The sequence below is a fragment of the Lethenteron reissneri genome, chromosome 65, assembly GCF_015708825.2.
Source record: "Lethenteron reissneri isolate LAM-NWPU_2019-01 chromosome 65, ASM1570882v1, whole genome shotgun sequence".
In the NCBI taxonomy this organism is placed as follows: Eukaryota; Metazoa; Chordata; class Hyperoartia; order Petromyzontiformes; family Petromyzontidae; genus Lethenteron; species Lethenteron reissneri.
Genome location: NC_083843.1, coordinates 7522591 through 7540550, shown reverse-complemented (window position 1 = coordinate 7540550; position 17960 = coordinate 7522591). Strand labels below are relative to the sequence as shown.

The 17960-nt window shown below is 45.9% G+C and overlaps 1 protein-coding gene across 2 annotated transcripts in view; it reads right to left on the bottom strand.

Moving 5' to 3' along the window:
- LOC133359536 (papilin-like) overlaps window positions 1–17960 on the bottom strand; it is a 31053-nt gene continuing 13093 nt past the window's right edge. Inside the window, exons 4-10 of one of the 2 annotated variants that reach the window (XM_061577968.1) lie at window positions 10897–11100; window positions 9177–9380; window positions 7448–7651; window positions 5710–5913; window positions 3533–3736; window positions 2152–2337; window positions 1–551 (exon numbers count right to left, since the gene is read on the bottom strand). In XM_061577968.1, coding sequence (XP_061433952.1) covers window positions 406–551; window positions 2152–2337; window positions 3533–3736; window positions 5710–5913; window positions 7448–7651; window positions 9177–9380; window positions 10897–11100 — 1352 coding nt within the window. In that variant the 3' untranslated portion in view covers window positions 1–405. The remainder of the gene's footprint in view (window positions 552–2151; window positions 2338–3532; window positions 3737–5709; window positions 5914–7447; window positions 7652–9176; window positions 9381–10896; window positions 11101–17960) is intronic. The other variant, XM_061577969.1, reaches the window with a different exon arrangement.

Below are 17960 nucleotides of genomic sequence, written 5' to 3'. Positions count from 1 at the left end.
ACAACTTTTCTTTAATGAGACGAACATGGCAAACAAAATACGATGTGAGTAATACTCGTCGTGTCGTTAAGCCATAGTAGTGTTTGGTGACGATTACAGACGGCAGAATGCCGATGCGAGGGATGGGCGTGTTGCGTTTAATAAGAACGGGCGCGCGACTTTTAAAGTGAGTTAATTGGAGAGCCGCCGCCTGAACCATAAACATCGGTGATTCCACCTCGACGCAGTCGCTTCCTTCCACACGTTCGTTTCCGTTGAGATCGGCCGGCGCAAACTAAACTGCTGAAGCGGGTTAACAAAAAAGTAAGTACGTAAAATATACGGTAGGTGCCTCTAGCTATGAAACCCAACCGACCTCGCGACTACAGACGGCGCTGCAATTGCGTGCTCTTGTCAGTTCTGCCCTCAATGCTCCGTGCGGTCTGCTCGTTCGCCGTTCTTCCGAAATTGTTTTTGCTTTATGCTCCACTCGCTGGTCCTTATGCCCGCTCTTTTCTGGCTGGACATTGGTTTGCCTCTGGGTTGGATCATCGAAGTTGAGGCTCCCATATCTTCCGGGGGGGGGGTGGGGGGAAAGGAAAGAAACAGAAAACGTTGAGGTTAAAGTAACCATCCACGCGCATGTGTGTACGTATGCGTTTGCGTGCGTGTGTGTGTGTGGGGAGCGGTGGTGTAGCGCTACGAACATGGTGACCCCGGTTCGATTCACGGCCAAAACCAGTGACGATTATAAGAAACGGTCCTGGGCCTACCCTAGGTCGACTCAGCCTCAAATGAGTACCTGGTGCGGTGTGTAAACATCGCCACTGGAAAGACAAAGGCGGTCGGGCGTGGTGCTGGCCACCCACCCCGCTCGTGTACCGTGCAGGCCTTCATAGGTGCTCGCTAACAGCACTTGTCCTCAGAGTCTGTTAAAGCTATACACGGAGGATCTTTGTTGTCTTTGTTGTAGTGTAGTGTGCATCTGCAAGTCATCTCGACCAGTCAACCCATGGCACTTGGGTCTGTTCCGCGACCTCCTGCTTGCGAGCCTTGAACACTTCACGTGGCCTCAAGGTGCACCGCGCACTGGCACAAGCGACGTGGGGAGGTCACCGCAACTTAGTGGAAAACGGTGTTTTTTTGTGAATGTAGTTAGACGGCCCCCTTGCGCGAAGTCACTGGTTCGATGCATGTAGTGGAAAGAACGGTGGAAGTATCTCGAATCCGCCCCCCCCCCGACGATACCCACCCAACAGTATGAACAGATAAACCACAGTCGTTTGGCAGGTCACACGCGGTGGGGTAATGTATGGGTACTCCCTCCTATGCCAAGACATCTGGCGAGTGTATAAGAGAAGGTCAAAATACACAACCAGAGTGGTTATCTAGAGCTCCCTCCAGTGGCGGCCTTTCCGTCAGCAGTGATGTCAGCGAGCAATTGCAGGGCTGCGCCTTTATATTTTACAGCGTGCAGTGACTCAACGCACTAATGAGAGCCCCGCAAACCAGATGAGTCACGTGTGAATAAATTGCATTTGCATTGCGTGATTAGATAAAGAAAAGTCCGTTTTAGTATTCTCACCGCTCGCACAGTTTGTACCCTGTCTGACAATTGCCCCCAGAAGATGAGATCACAGAACTATTTCTGAAGTCACTTCATTGAGCGCATTAATGCACACCGAGATCGCAGAGGTCGTTTATATCCGCATGTCAAACTGAAAACACCATTCTAACCACAGCGCATGCTCAGTGGCCAGGGGCGCAGTCCGACGGTGGGAGTTGGCGGGGGGGGGGGGTGTCCTACTCGTGAAAGCTTCCCCGTGGTTATCGGTTAGATTCCAGATAGGGTCGGTAAAGTTGGCCCCCACCCTCGCTTAGTCAAGGATAAGTGGAGTTCCACCGCAACTCCAACGGCAACTCCTGGCCATGGACCCAGTACTAACCCCCGATGGTCGTGAACTCCCCCATGTATGGCAAGGTTCCATTGGATGCACAATCGGCATTTGCCTCGCTGTAACAGAAGAGTTAAAAAAGTGAAAACGCACTAAAAAAAACTGTACCGCAATTATTTTTCTAAAATGGCGCGGGAGGTCTTTTGGTTCCGTACGTATCTTAAAACGCGTCGAAGCTGCGTCATGCTGCACGCGTGGGGCCCAGCGGGGCACGGACCTCTGTTCTTGTGGCACTTGCAGCTCTCCACGCACTCCTCGGTCGTGTGGAAGTTGTTGTCGTTGCCTCCGCAGCCGCCGTAGATGAAGTTCTCGCACTGGCCCGTGGTCATGTTGTAGAAGTGACGCGGGAAGGCGGCCTTGCAGTTGCCAGTCTCCGGCTCAAAGCGGCACTTCTTGGGCACCTCTGCAGTGAGGGGAGAAGGGTGGTGGAGACACGGCGGGGAGTTTAAACACCGACGCGCAAGTGCAATGACGATGGCGGGGCGTGCAGATGAATGTCGCCGTGGGACTAACTTCTCTGGCACATGTCGTGATGGGTACTCCAAGATTGGATGTTCAGTGCTCGCCCGAGCAGCTTTGGTTTCTGGTGACCAAACGAATACATGATGAGGTCGCATTCGTTACGCACAAAGTGCTCGCCACAAAGGAACCACGATACCTTGCTGATCTCGTCAAGGAGCATAAACCATCGCGCAAACTCTGATCATCCTCGCAGCGGATTTTGGCTAACCAAGACGGTCACCGCATCACGTGCTTTCAGATGCAGCCGTCTGGAATGCTCTTTTATCCGATATTAGTAAGCCAATGGATGTATGCACTTTCAAATCTAGTTTGTAAACTAATTTCTTTAGAACTGCTTTTTCGTTTTTAGTGTGTTGTCCTACCCCCGCACATCTGATTAACACTGTTGTCTATGTATGGTGCGAAACAAGTTCAACAAACATAAATAGTGCTAGTGGCAAGCGGGCGTTCTCATCACAACCACGTGCTCAGTGGCTCATCAATTTGTGAATGTGTTTGTTCAAAATGTGTTGCATACTTCCCAACATGCAACAAACCTGAAATTTGGCATGTGTGTAGCTTGCAGACTATACACCATGCAAAAAGTATAAAAATAGACTTTTATATATTTTTTTTGGGGGGGCGCAATAATGGATATATTTGCACGGCAAGTGAGCGGTGACGTCACATCTGTGATGTCACCCGCATGCGTCAGCGTTACGCAGTGTGCCTGCTAACGTCACACACCCCCCCCCCAACCCTCCGCGTAGGCCGTGTATTAATCCAAGACAAGAATCCAAGTCTCGGGCGAAGCCGGGTAGTGAAGCTAGTATAAGATATAGTATTCTGACCCCGTGGGCCAAATTCTATGGGTTAGGAAAAAACACAATATCTCGCCCTGGCACGTGGGGCCCTTCAGCATGTGTGGCCCTCCAGCACGTGAGGCAACCAGGGGTTACGTACGTACTCTACATTGAACTTCTTTCACGCAATGCACAGCCGACCCCACTAATCGGATTGTGCGGAGGAAGCTCAACAAACTGCCTGCGCGCTCGTTTCCCTCGATAGCCGGCGGCGGTGTGGGTGTGGGCACCTACTCTGCACTGTTTTGCAGGCGATGCGGCACTCCGTTTCTGTCTCGAAGTTGTTGGCGTTGCCGTCGCAGCCGCCATAGTAGAACTTCTGGCAGCGCTGCGTGAGGCGGTTGTAGAAGTAGCGTGGGATGTGGGCCTTGCATGGCCCAATCTCTCTGTCCATTGTGCAGATGGCGCGTATGGAAAGCTCATCATCGCTCTCGTCGCCTGCACGGAGAACGGGGAGGACCCAATAACAAAAAACTATTTTGTACGCGCATGTTTACGTTCAACTTCTTTCGAAACATGCATTGCCAACCGTGATAACACTGGTCAAATAAAAAAATTCTGGCCTGGACTTTTGCAGCTGTTTTAGACTAATTTCAGGGTGTTGATTCCAAATCTGATCTCAGATTTGCTCTATCACATCATTTTTATGCTATCGGCATACCCCATTTTCATTGATTTTACCCGAAATTAACTCTGTCACTTATGATTGCAAGTTGTTGCGAGTCAGTGACTGCCTAAGTGTTAAATATGGTGTTGTATTTTTAAGATAGTGTGTTTATAATATCATTTTATGTAGATATCCACATTTATTTTATATTTTTCTTCTGCAGTTTTCATTGAAAATGCAATATTTGATATCTCAAAAATCTGATGTGATAGACAAAAACTGATGCCAGATTTGGAATCAGCACCGCAAAATGACATTAAAACCGTTGGAATACCTTATGCCAGAAAAAGTTTGTCGACCAGTGTAATCGGAGTTAAGGGCCCACTGAGCTGAATACCCCTTCAAACGTGACCTGACCGCCATAAATTAAAGTGTAAGAAAGTGGCGGCTTATCAGGTAAAAGTGTATGGCAGCCGAATGCTCTATAAATGCACGTTGATTCTAAACGTGGAGCGGAAAACCCGAAGGACCCGGAGAAAAATCCACACGACCACGGGGAGAGAAACTGCAAACTACAAATATACAGCAGGCGTCAGTGTCGGGATCGAACCCACGACCTCCTATATACCAGGTGAGCTAGCTAACATCTTGCCACCGCGGCACCACTCTAACCACTGTGGCACCCCGGGGCTTAATTCCCGTCGTAGAAATGATGGTTTATGCACCGTACATATTTGTCTCACCAATGTCGTGTTCAATCACATTTCTGGCTCAGCAATCAATGGAAGAACGTAATAAACCATTTCGGATCTTAACTGATTGTGTTCACGTTTACGGTGACTTTCAGACCGCAGTCGACTCACTGGCATTGACTTTATATCTTTTATTCTCTGCAGGGAATGGATTCTATGCTCCGCTGCAAGTCTCCTACCACCACTCTCCCATTGACATATTTCGTTGCTTCCTCTTAGTACCTTTCACGCGACGGTCAATGGTATAGTGTATAGCAGATTGTATAATAATAAATAGTATACAAGTGTAATGTTTAATATAATGTATAAGGTAATATATAGTATCGTAATTGTATAGTGAATATACAGCAGTGTGGTATACAGTAAGGTGGGTATAATAATACATAGTGTAATATTACAATGTAGAGTCTAAACATAAATAGTGCTGGTGGCAAGCGGGCGTTCTCATCAAAACCACGTGCTCAAGGGCTCATCAATTTGTGAATATGTGTTTGTTCGAAATGTTTAGCATACTTCCAAACATGCAAAAAACCTGAAATTTTGCATGTGGGTAGCTTGCAGACTGTACACCATGCTAAAGGTATAAAAATAGACTGTTATATTTGGGGGGGGGGGCGCAATAATGGATATATTTGCACGACAAGTGAGCGGTGATGTCACATCTGTGATATCACCCGCATGCTGCAGCGTTACGCAGTGTGCCTGCTGACGTCACGCATCCCACCCCCCACCCTCCACGTAGGCCATGTATTAATCCAAGACAAGAATCCAAGTCTCGGGCGAAGCCGGGTAGTAAAGCTAGTATAAGTTATAGTATTCTGACCCCGTGGGCCAAATTTTATGAATTTAGAAAAAACACAATATCTCGCCCTGGCACGTGGGGCCCTCCAGCACGTAAGGCAACCAGGAGTTACGTAAGTACTCTACAATGAACTTCTTTCACGCAATGCGCAGCCGACCCCGCTAATCGGATTGTGCGGGGGAGGCTCAACAAACTGCCCGTGGGCTCGTTTCCCTCAAAAGCCGGGGGCGGTGTGGGTGTGGGCACCTACTCTGCACTGTTTTGCAGGCGATGCGGCACTCCGCTTCTGTTTTGAAGTTGTTGGCGTTGCCGTCGCAGCCGCCATAGTAGAACTTCTGGCAGCACTGCGTGAGGCGATTGTAGAAGTAGCGTGGGATGTGGGCCTTGCAGGGCCCAATCTCTTTGTCCATCTTGCAGATGGCGGGTATGGAAAGCTCATCATCGCTCTCGTCGCCTGCAGGGAGAACGAGGAGGAACCTATAACAAAAAACTATTTTGTACGCGCATGTTTACGTTGAACTTCTTTCGAACCATGCGTTGCCAACCGTGATAATCGGAGTTAAGGGCCCACTGAGCTGAATACCTCTTCAGACGTGACCTGACCGCCATAAATTACAGCGTAACAAAGTGGCGGCTTATCACGTGGAAGTGTCTGGCAGCCGAATACTCTATAAATGCACGATGATTCTAAACGTGGAGCGGAAAACCCGGAGGACCCGGAGAAAAATCCACACGACCACGGGGAGAGAAACTGCAAACTACAAATATACAGCAGGCGTCAGGGTCGGGATCGTACCCACGACCTACTGTATCCAGGTGAGATAGATAACATCTCGCCACCGCGGCACCACTCTAACCACTGTGGCACCCCGTTGCTTAACTCCCGTCGTAGAAACGATGGTTTATGCACCGTACATATTTGTCTCACCAATGTCGTGTTCAATCACATTTCTGGCTCAGCAATCATTTGAAGGACGTAATAAACCATTTCGGATCTTAACTGATTGTGTTCACGTTTACGGTGACTTTCAGACCACAGTCAACTCACTGGCATTGACTATATATATTTTATTCTCCACAGGGAATGGATTATTTTCTCCGCTGGAAGTCTCCTACCACCACTCTCCCATTGACATATTTCGTTGCTTCCTCTTAATACATTTCACGCGACAGTCAATGGTATAGTGTATAGCAGATTGTATAATAATAAATGGTGTAAAAGTGTAATGTTTAATATAATGTATAAGGTAATATATAGCATGGTAATTGTATAGTGAATATACAGCAGTGTGGTATACAGTAGGGTGGGTAGAATAATATATAGTGTAATATTACAATGTATAGTCTAAACATAAATAGTGCTGGTGGCAAGCGGGCGTTCTCATCACAACCACGTGCTCAGGGGCTCATCAATTTGTGAATATGTGTTTGTTCGAAATGTTTAGCATACTTCCCAACATGCAACAAACCTGAAATTTTGCATGTGGGTAGCTTGCAGACTGTACACCATGCAAAAAGTATAAAAATAGACTGTTATATTTGGGGGGGGGGCGCAATAATGGATATATTTGCACGACAAGTGAGCGGTGATGTCACATCTGTGATGTCACCCGCATGCTGCAGCGTTACGCAGTGTGCCTGCTGACGTCACGCATCCCACCCCCCACCCTCCACGTAGGCCATGTATTAATCCAAGACAAGAATCCAAGTCTCGGGCGAAGCCGGGTAGTAAAGCTAGTATAAGTTATAGTATTCTGACCCCGTGGGCCAAATTTTATGAATTTAGAAAAAACACAATATCTCGCCCTGGCACGTGGGGCCCTCCAGCACGTAAGGCAACCAGGAGTTACGTAAGTACTCTACATTGAACTTCTTTCACGCAATGCGCAGCCGACGCCTCTAATCGGATTGTGCGGGGGAGGCTCAACAAACTGCCTGCGCGCTCGTTTCCCTCGATAGCCGGCGGCGGTGTGTGTGTGGGCACCTACTCTGCACTGTTTTGCAGGCGATGCGGCACTCCGTTTCTGTCTCGAAGTTGTTGGCGTTGCCGTCGCAGCCGCCATAGTAGAACTTCTGGCAGCGCTGCGTGAGGCGGTTGTAGAAGTAGCGTGGGATGTGGGCCTTGCAGGGCCCAATCTCTCTGTCCATCTTGCAGATGGCGGGTATGGAAAGCTCATCATCGCTCTCGTCGCCTGCACGGAGAACGAGGAGGAACCTATAACAAAAAACTATTTTGTACACGCCTGTTTACGTTAAACTTATTTCGAACCATGCGTTGCCAACCGTGATAATCGGAGTTAAGGGCCCACTGAGCAGAATACCTCTTCAGACGCGACCTGACCACCACAAATGATAGCGTAACAAAGTAGCGGCTTATCACGTAGAAATGTATGGCAGCCGAATGCTCTATAAATGCACGTTGATAATAAACGTGGAGCGGAAAAACCGGACAAAAATCCACACGACCACGGGGAGAGATACTTCAAACTACAAATATACAGCAGGCGTCAGGGTCAGGATCGAACCCACGACCTCCTGTATACCAGGTGAGATAGCTAACATCTCGCCACCGCGGCACCACTCTAACCACTGTGGCACCCCGGGCTTAACTCCCGTCGTAGAAACGATGGTTTATGAACCGTACATATTTGTCTCACCAATATCATGTTCAATCACATTTCTGGCTCAGCAATCATTTGAAGGACGTAATAAACCATTTCGGATCTTAACTGATTGTGTTCACGTTTACGGTGACTTTCAGACCGCAGTCAACTCACTGGCATTGACTATATATCTTTTATTCTCCACAGGGAATGGATTCTTTTCTCCGCTGGAAGTCTCCTACCACCACTCTCCCATTGACATATTTCGTTGCTTCCTCTTAATACATTTCACGCGACGGTCAATGGTATAGTGTATAGCAGATTGTATAATAATAAATAGTATACAAGTGTAATGTTTAATATAATGTATAAGGTAATATATAGTATCGTAATTGTATAGTGAATATACAGCAGTGTGGTATACAGTAGGGTGGGTAGAATAATATATAGTGTAATATTACAATGTATAGTCTAAACATAAATAGTGCTGGTGGCAAGCGGGCGTTCTCATCACAACCACGTGCTCAGGGGCTCATCAATTTGTGAATATGTGTTTGTTCGAAATGTTTAGCATACTTCCCAACATGCAACAAACCTGAAATTTTGCATGTGGGTAGCTTGCAGACTGTACACCATGCAAAAAGTATAAAAATAGACTGTTATATTTGGGGGGGGGGCGCAATAATGGATATATTTGCACGACAAGTGAGCGGTGATGTCACATCTGTGATGTCACCCGCATGCTGCAGCGTTACGCAGTGTGCCTGCTGACGTCACGCATCCCACCCGCCACCCTCCACGTAGGCCATGTATTAATCCAAGACAAGAATCCAAGTCTCGGGCGAAGCCGGGTAGTAAAGTTAGTATAAGTTATAGTATTCTGACCCCGTGGGCCAAATTCTATGAATTTAGAAAAAACACAATATCTCGCCCTGGCACGTGGGGCCCTCCAGCACGTAAGGCAACCAGGAGTTACGTAAGTACTCTACATTGAACTTCTTTCACACAATGCGCAGCCGACCCTGCTAATCGGATTGCGCGGGGGAGGCTCAACAAACTGCCTGTGGGCTCGTTTCCCTCGATAGCCGGCGGCGGTGTGGGTGTGGGCACCTACTCTGCACTGTTTTGCAGGCGATGCGGCACTCCGTTTCTGTCTCGAAGTTGTTGGCGTTGCCGTCGCAGCCGCCATAGTAGAACTTCTGGCAGCGCTGCGTGAGGTGGTTGTAGAAGTAGCGTGGGATGTGGGCCTTGCAGGGCCCAATCTCTCTGTCCATCTTGCAGATGGCGGGTATGGAAAGCTCATCATCGCTCTCGTCGCCTGCAGGGAGAACGAGGAGGAACCTATAACAAAAAACTATTTTGTACGCGCCTGTTTACGTTAAACTTCTTTCGAACCATGCGTTGCCAACCGTGATAATCGGAGTTAAGGGCCCACTGAGCAGAATACCTCTTCAGACGCGACCTGACCACCACAAATGATAGCGTAACAAAGTAGCGGCTTATCACGTAGAAATGTATGGCAGCCGAATGCTCTATAAATGCACGTTGATAATAAACGTGGAGCGGAAAAACCGGACAAAAATCCACACGACCACGGGGAGAGATACTTCAAACTACAAATATACAGCAGGCGTCAGGGTCAGGATCGAACCCACGACCTCCTGTATACCAGGTGAGATAGCTAACATCTCGCCACCGCGGCACCACTCTAACCACTGTGGCACCCCGGGCTTAACTCCCGTCGTAGAAACGATGGTTTATGAACCGTACATATTTGTCTCACCAATGTCATGTTCAATCACATTTCTGGCTCAGCAATCATTTGAAGGACGTAATAAACCATTTCGGATCTTAACTGATTGTGTTCACGTTTACGGTGACTTTCAGACCGCAGTCAACTCACTGGCATTGACTATATATCTTTTATTCTCCACAGGGAATGGATTCTTTTCTCCGCTGGAAGTCTCCTACCACCACTCTCCCATTGACATATTTCGTTGCTTCCTCTTAATACATTTCACGCGACGGTCAATGGTATTGTGTATAGCAGATTGTATAATAATAAATAGTGTAAAAGTGTAATGTTTAATATAATGTATAAGGTAATATATAGTATCGTAATTGTATAGTGAATATACAGCAGTGTGGTATACAGTAGGGTGGGTAGAATAATATATAGTGTAATATTACAATGTATAGTCTAAACATAAATAGTGCTGGTGGCAAGCGGGCGTTCTCATCACAACCACGTGCTCAGGGGCTCATCAATTTGTGAATATGTGTTTGTTCGAAATGTTTAGCATACTTCCCAACATGCAACAAACCTGAAATTTTGCATGTGGGTAGCTTGCAGAATGTACACCATGCAAAAAGTATAAAATTAGACTGTTCTATTTGGGGAGGGGGTGGGCGCAATAATGGATATATTTGCACGACAAGTGAGCGGTGACGTCACATCTGTGATGTCACCCGCATGCTGCAGCGTTACGCAGTGTGCCTGCTGACGTCACGCATCCCCCCCGCATCCTCCACGTAGGCCATGTATTAATCCAAGACAAGAATCCAAGTCTCGGGCGAAGCCGGGTAGTTAGTTATAGTATTCTGACGCCGTGGGCCAAATTCTATGAATTTAGAAAAACACAATATCTCGCCCTGGCACGTGGGGCCCTCCAGCACGTGAGGCAAACAGGGGTCATATACGTACTCTACATTGAACTTCTTTCACGCAATGCGCAGCCGACCCCGCTAATCGGATTGTGCGGGGGAAGCTCAACAAACTGCCTGCGCGCTCGTTTCCCTCGATAGACGGCGGCGGTGTGGGTGTGGGCACCTACTCTGCACTGTTTTGCAGGCGATGCGGCACTCCGTTTCTGTCTCGAAGTTGTTGGCGTTGCCGTCGCAGCCGCCAAAGTAGAACTTCTGGCAGCGCTGCGTGAGGCTGTTGTAGAAGTAGCGTGGGATGCTGGCCTTGCAGGGCCCAATCTCTCTGTCCATCGTGCAGATGTCGGGTATGGAAAGCTCATCATCGCTCTCATCGCCTGCAGGGAGAACGAGGAGGACCCTATAACAAAAAACTATTTTGTTCGCGCATGTTCACGTTGAACTTCTTTCGAACCATGCATTGCCAACCGTGATAACACTGGACAAAAAAAAAATTCTGGCCTGGACTTTTGCAGCTGTTTTAGACTAATTTCAGGGTGTTGATTCCAAATCTGATCTCAGATTTGCTCTGTCACATCATTTTTATGCTATCGGCATACCCCATTTTCATTGATTTTACCCGAAATTAACTCTGTCACTTATGATTGCAAGTTGTTGAGAGTCAGTGACTGCTTTAGTGTTAAAATATGGTGCTGTATTTTTAAGATAGTGTGTTTATAATATCATTTTATGTAGATATCCATATTTATTTCATATTTTTCTTCTGCAGTTTTTATTGAAATTGCAATATTTGATATCTCAAAAACCTGATGTGATAGACAAAAACTGATGCCAGATTTGGAATCAGCACCCCAAAATGACCTTAAACCCGTTGGAATACCTCATGCCAGAAAAAGTGTGTTGACCAGTGTAATCGGAGTTAAGGGCCCACTGAGCTGAATACCTCTTCAGACGCGACCTGACCACCACAAATGATAGCGTAACAAAGTAGCGGCTTATCACGTAGAAATGTATGGCACCCGAATGCTCTATAAATGCACGTTGATTATAAACGTGGAGCGGAAAACCCGGAGGACCCGGAGAAAAATCCACACGACCACGGGGAGAGAAACTTCAAACTACAAATATACAGCAGGCGTCAGGGTCGGGATCGAACCCACGACCTCCTGTATACCAGGTGAGATAGCTAACATCTCGCCACCGCGGCACCACTCTAACCACTGTGGCACCCCGGGGCTTAACTTCCGTCGTAGAAACGATGGTTTATGCACCGTACATATTTGTCTCACCAATGTCGTGTTCAATCACAATGCCGCAGGTGACAACAACACGCTCACCCGCCCAGCCACTCAGTCACCGATGCAGTTCAAGACGCTGCTTCTCTTTCTGCTTCTTCCCTCGCAGTGCTCGACTGTGGAATTCCCTCCTTCCACCATCGTCTCTGTTGCTGATATATATATATTAATAATGATTGGCCTTCCTCAATTGAACAAACACGTTAAACAAGTATTTATTACAATTTTGGCAAGTGCTGTCGGTTGCTGGCCGTTTTAATGTTTTAATACGTGCGGTATTCATGACATTCTTAGAGCTATCGTGAAGGCTCATCCATAAATTACATCATTGGTCAAGTTTCAATGTGGAATGACGCACAAACATGTTTCAACTAAATCGGTAGCAGTGTAACAACATATTTTCTCTCCATGTGTGTCTTTGAGTTCAACGTACGATATTTTTACTTTTAAGATCATACCCCAGTGAGAGTCGCCACATTCTCTGGATTATTGCATGTTTGTTTGTGCGACCCTATTTAAATTACATTATTGACACAAAGCACAAGTTTGGGGTGCATCTTACTCTCTGGTGCATATTATAGTAATTTGAAAGATACAATATGTATGTGCATTATTTTTTGCTAGCCTTGACCAACATTTGGCAAATTGCAACTGCGTTAAAACAGCCGTCACACAGTCAGGGCTCACGTCTCTTTTCACAATCTTTCTCTTGGCAGGAATAAAAATGTTTTGTGGGAGCCGTGCGGGAGAGGAATTTGCATGGTGGCTTTCACTGAAGCAATCGATTAATTAAAACACCAACGCGCGCCTTTAAGCAGGTTCAGTTTACACGCTAAGCAACAATACTGATAAACTGTCACATGTGAGCGTCGCAATTTAATTCAGGAATCGATTATTATTTTTCTGTTTGCCTGGTCTGTAACGTCTTGCTCGTACTGTCTTCGTCGTAGGTTTCGTTTCGTTTTGCTCCATCTCATTCACTTCCATGAGCCTCCAGATAACTTTGGCAAATCATCAGTATATTATATAAAAAAAAATGTAAAGGTGTAGCTCCGCAATTGCTTGCTCATGCCACAGCTGGCAGAAGGCCCTCCGGTTAGAGGGAGCTCTAGAGCAGGGGTGGGCAAACTTTTTCACTCGCGGGACACAATGGGTTCTAAATTTGACAGAGGGGCCAGGCCAGGAACAGATGGATGGAGTGTTTGTGTGAACTAATATAAATGACATGTAAAAATCATTACATGAAAGGATTTGGCCTTTAACAGGTAGCAAAGTATGTATTTGCAAGGCAATTTAACAAATTGCACGAACATGAACAATACAAAAACATGTCGTAACGTGACTGATCAAACATCATGAAAACCTCTGAGGCCTGCGCCCAAACCAATTACCTCACTTTAACTTCTTTATTATCTACATTAACAGGTTAGAGCAGCCACGCAGGCTGTGTGTCAGAGATTTGGCTCCAACCTCGCTGCAACAACACATCATCACTTTCAGTTTCAGTGGGAACAGTGTTGTTGATCTCCCATTTTTGCCAGTGCATCCAAGTCTGGAATTATTTTGGTTGTGGCAATTATCAGGATATATCTGAGGTACTGATCCGTTAACTTTGATCTGTGACGGGCTTTGTTGGCGTTCATGACGCTGAATGTCTGCTCACACACATAAGTCGAGCCAAACATAGTCAGTATCTTCTGTGCAGTCCTCCGGAGGTTTGGAAACGTGGCTCTGTTAAGTGAAGCATAAAAGTCATTCAGTTTAACAGAGTTGAACTTCTCTTTTAGGATGGAGTCAGACTGAAGATCTATCAGTTCCAACTGCAGCTCCTGTGGTGCTGTTTCAGGGTCTTGTGACAGGGGACAGGACACCAGCTGAAATGACTGTTCAATGTTTTCAAAATCAGAGAACCTACGGCAGAATTCTCCGTGCAGGTCCTCAAGTGATTTGCTGTATTTTTTTGCGTTTCGCGGTGCCTCTTCCTGCATGGCAAGTGTGGGGAAATGAGCGAAAGATTTTTTCGCAATTTGTCCGGAGAACAAAGTGAGCTTGGATTTGAAGGCTTTCACATGTTTGTACATGTCGTGAACAAACTGATCTTTCCGCTGCAGTTTCACATTCAGCTCATTCATGTGTGAAAATATGTCCACAGCAATCGCAAATTCACTAAGCCAGTTCTTCATAATCAACGATTTTTGGGTTTAGATCGCGTTTATTTATAAATGTGTCGTAACCCTCCACCACCCGACACGGCCAATCAGTAAAAATGTGTCACGTTGACAAAGACAAATAGTTCACTGCTTTAGCCCACCGGTGTGTTGAAGCAACAACATTTACAATTTGAGTACGACGTTTCGCTGGTAATTGCAACCAGCATCATCGGGCAATTCGCCAGAATGGTGAGGCTCTCCTGTGTCTCCCGTTCTTATATAGAGCAGCAGCAGGGTGACGTCATCATTAACTCGTTAACTCATCAGGTGCAAAGATTCAAGGGGGGAGTGATTGTAATTATATACTAGATTAGTAATCAGGCTATTGTTACGATGCGAGTTGTAGATTAGTAATCATTTGGAATGTGTTTTTATTGTGATTATGCTACATTAGTAATCAGTTAGTGGTTGTTTCCCTTATAAGTAATTGTAATGTATCTTATTTAATAATACGCTTCCAGGCCGCACTAAGCCTGTAGCTGTCTGAGCGATTAAAGTTATTTCTGTTTCTCTCAATTTCAATCGATTCTCTAATTAGTCTTTGCCAGTAGTAACTAGTTACTACTGGCAAAGACTAGTAACTAGTTACTACTGGCAAAGACTAATTAGAGAATCGATTGAAATTGAGAGAAACAGAAATAACTTTAATCGCTCAGACAGCTACAGGCTTAGTGCGGCCTGGAAGCGTATTATTAAATAAGATACATTACAATTACTTATAAGGGAAACAACCACTAACTGATTACTAATGTAGCATAATCACAATAAAAACACATTCCAAATGATTACTAATCTACAACTCGCATCGTAACAATAGCCTGATTACTAATCTAGTATATAATTACAATCACTCCCCCCTTGAATCTTTGCACCTGATGAGTTAACGAGTTAATGATGACGTCACCCTGCTGCTGCTCTATATAAGAACGGGAGACACAGGAGAGCCTCACCATTCTGGCGAATTGCCCGATGATGCTGGTTGCAATTACCAGCGAAACGTCGTACTCAAATTGTAAATGTTGTTGCTTCAACACACCGGTGGGCTAAAGCAGTGAACTATTTGTCTTTGTCAACGTGACACATTTTTACTGATTGGCCGTGTCGGGTGGTGGAGGGTTACGACACATTTATAAATGAACGCGATCTAAACCCAAAAATCGTTGATTATGAATAACATTGGTCGCGAAAGCCTACGTGTTAAGCCAGTTCTTGTCGCTTAGCTCAGGGAATTCATCAGATTTCCCCATCAACTCCAAAAATCCGATGATGTCCTCTTTCAGCTCCCACACTCGTTGTAACACTTTCCCCAAACTTAACCAGCGGACACGAGAGTGGTACAGCAAGTCCTGATGATCCGCATCAGTTTCCTCCAGGAACGTAATAAACTGACGGTGCTGAAGTCCCCTTACTCGTATAAAGTTCACAAGTTTTACGACTGGATTCACGACATGATTAAGCTGCAATACAGACTTACACAGGGATTCCTGATGGATGATGCAGTGAAGGAAAATAAGATCCTGGACAGGGTTTTCCTCTTTCAATTTATCCTGGATTCTTTTCAGCAGCCCAACATTTTTTCCAGTTAAATTTGGCGATCCATCCGTTGTGACATTGACAAGTTTACTCCAAGGTAGCTTCATTCTTTCAATGATAGCAGATACCTGGTTATACAGGTCCTCTACCCACGTTGTTCCTTTTAGGGACTCCATGGTCAAAAACTCCTCTGTTATCGCAAAACTGTCGTCAATGCCTCGGATAAAAATGAGGAGCTGAGCAGTGTCTTTTACGTTCGTACTTTCATCCATTGCTAGTGAATATAATTCAAAGGAATCAGACTTTTTGTTTATTTGACTGGCTATATTTTCATCAATCAGTTCCACACGGCTAGTCACAGTCCTGCGTGATAAACTGACTTTTTCAAATTTGCTTTTGATCTCCGGACACAAGATGTCTGCTGTCTGTACCATGCATTCTTTTACAAACTCGCCTTCGGAGAAAGGCTTGCTAGCCTTTGCTATTTCGAATGCCACCAAAAAACTTGCCTTGGTAGTTGCTGAGTCTGTAAATTAGCCGCCAACCTCTGAGCCGTAGCCGCCCGTTCTTTCGTTGACTACTTGCTAGCGTAGTTAGCATGCTTCGTAGCAAAGTGACGGCTGATGTTGTACTCCTTGAAAACTGCGATATTTTCTCGGCATATCAGGCATACAGCCTTCGATTGGACTTCGGTGAAAAAGTATTATCAGAGTTGCTTCTTTTTGTTTGCTTTTTTGACTACTTGTGTTGTGGTTATTGCAAACATGATGCCTTGAATAAAGGTGTCAGTTTTTGTACCAGTTTAAAAGGGTAAAAACCTACTACTATATTTTTCCACTGGTAAAAGAGATCTCATAGTGTAAATGCTTACCCCGAGCTCTCAAGACTCTGATATTGCACTGTGTTTGAGTTGTACGCCTTCTGGTGTCATCTGGTCCAACACCAATGGGGACTAGGCTCTAAAAAAGAGCCGTCTCGGGTGTGGACCAATCAACTTCAAGGACAGTGCATATTATTATCATTATCAGAGTTGCTTCTTTTTGTTTGCTTTTTTGACTACTTGTGTTGTGGTTATTGCAAACATGATGCCTTGAATAAAGGTGTCAGTTTTTGTACCAGTTTAAAAGGGTAAAAACCTACTACTATATTTTGCCAGTGGTAAAAGAGATCTCATAGTGTAAATCATGTGCCCTTTCGAGCCCGAAACACCACGCTCACGGTCAAAGTGCGCCCTCTAATGGGAAAATGGGGGCATTACAGGAGGAAGGTAAAATGTAATTTAATAATAATAATATTTGGACAAGTTCAGCGGGCCGGATTGAAAAGCCCAACGGGCCGTATACGGCCCGCGGGCCGTGCTTTGCCCATGTCTGCTCTAGAGAGTCCTTCTAGACCAGAGGTGGGCAATGAAAATTCGGTAAAGAAAACCCTCGATATTTCAAGAGCCGCAACGCGACGTGAATACAAGACGATGGGGTCCTTAATAAACAACGTCACGACGCAGTCCTCAAAGAGCCGCATTCGTCTCCGGAGCCGCAGGGTGCAGACCCCTGTCCTAGACGGTATATGGGCCTACTCTTCCACGCTGGCCAGATGCCGTGGAAGATGCGGTAGTATTCGCAATTTCCCCCATCCACACGCGACCTGTTTTTTCCCGCTGGGTAAACAAGAGATGGGGATTTTGAGGAAACTTGCACCGTTGTTTCAACTGCTGCGCCGGAAGTTCAAATGGAAAAAGGCGATCTCTGCATTGCACGTCCAGTGTGCTGACTATTACACCATCCATATAATTTATATCAATCATAAATGGTCGCACGGGATTTTAACCAGCGAAAGAAAGCATTACATTCCTTCCGAATAGTGTCCCAACCGCAGCTGGTGACAATTCATTGGCGTGAATGCAGCCACTAAAATTATCTGGTAGACCCAGGGGAAGCAATTCGACCACTTTTCTCTCAGGGTACGACATCAATTGCATCTGGCAAAACGTCAAAAACAGCTAATCTGAACGCACGTTGATTATAAATGTGGAGGGAAAATTGGAGGACCCGGACAAAATCCACGCGACCACGGGGAGAGAGAGACACGCAAACTCCAAATATATAACAGGCGTCAGGGTCGAGATCGAACCCATCACCCTCCTGCATGCCAGGTGTGGCAATAAACATCTCACCACCGCGGCACCATTCCTTGCACCGA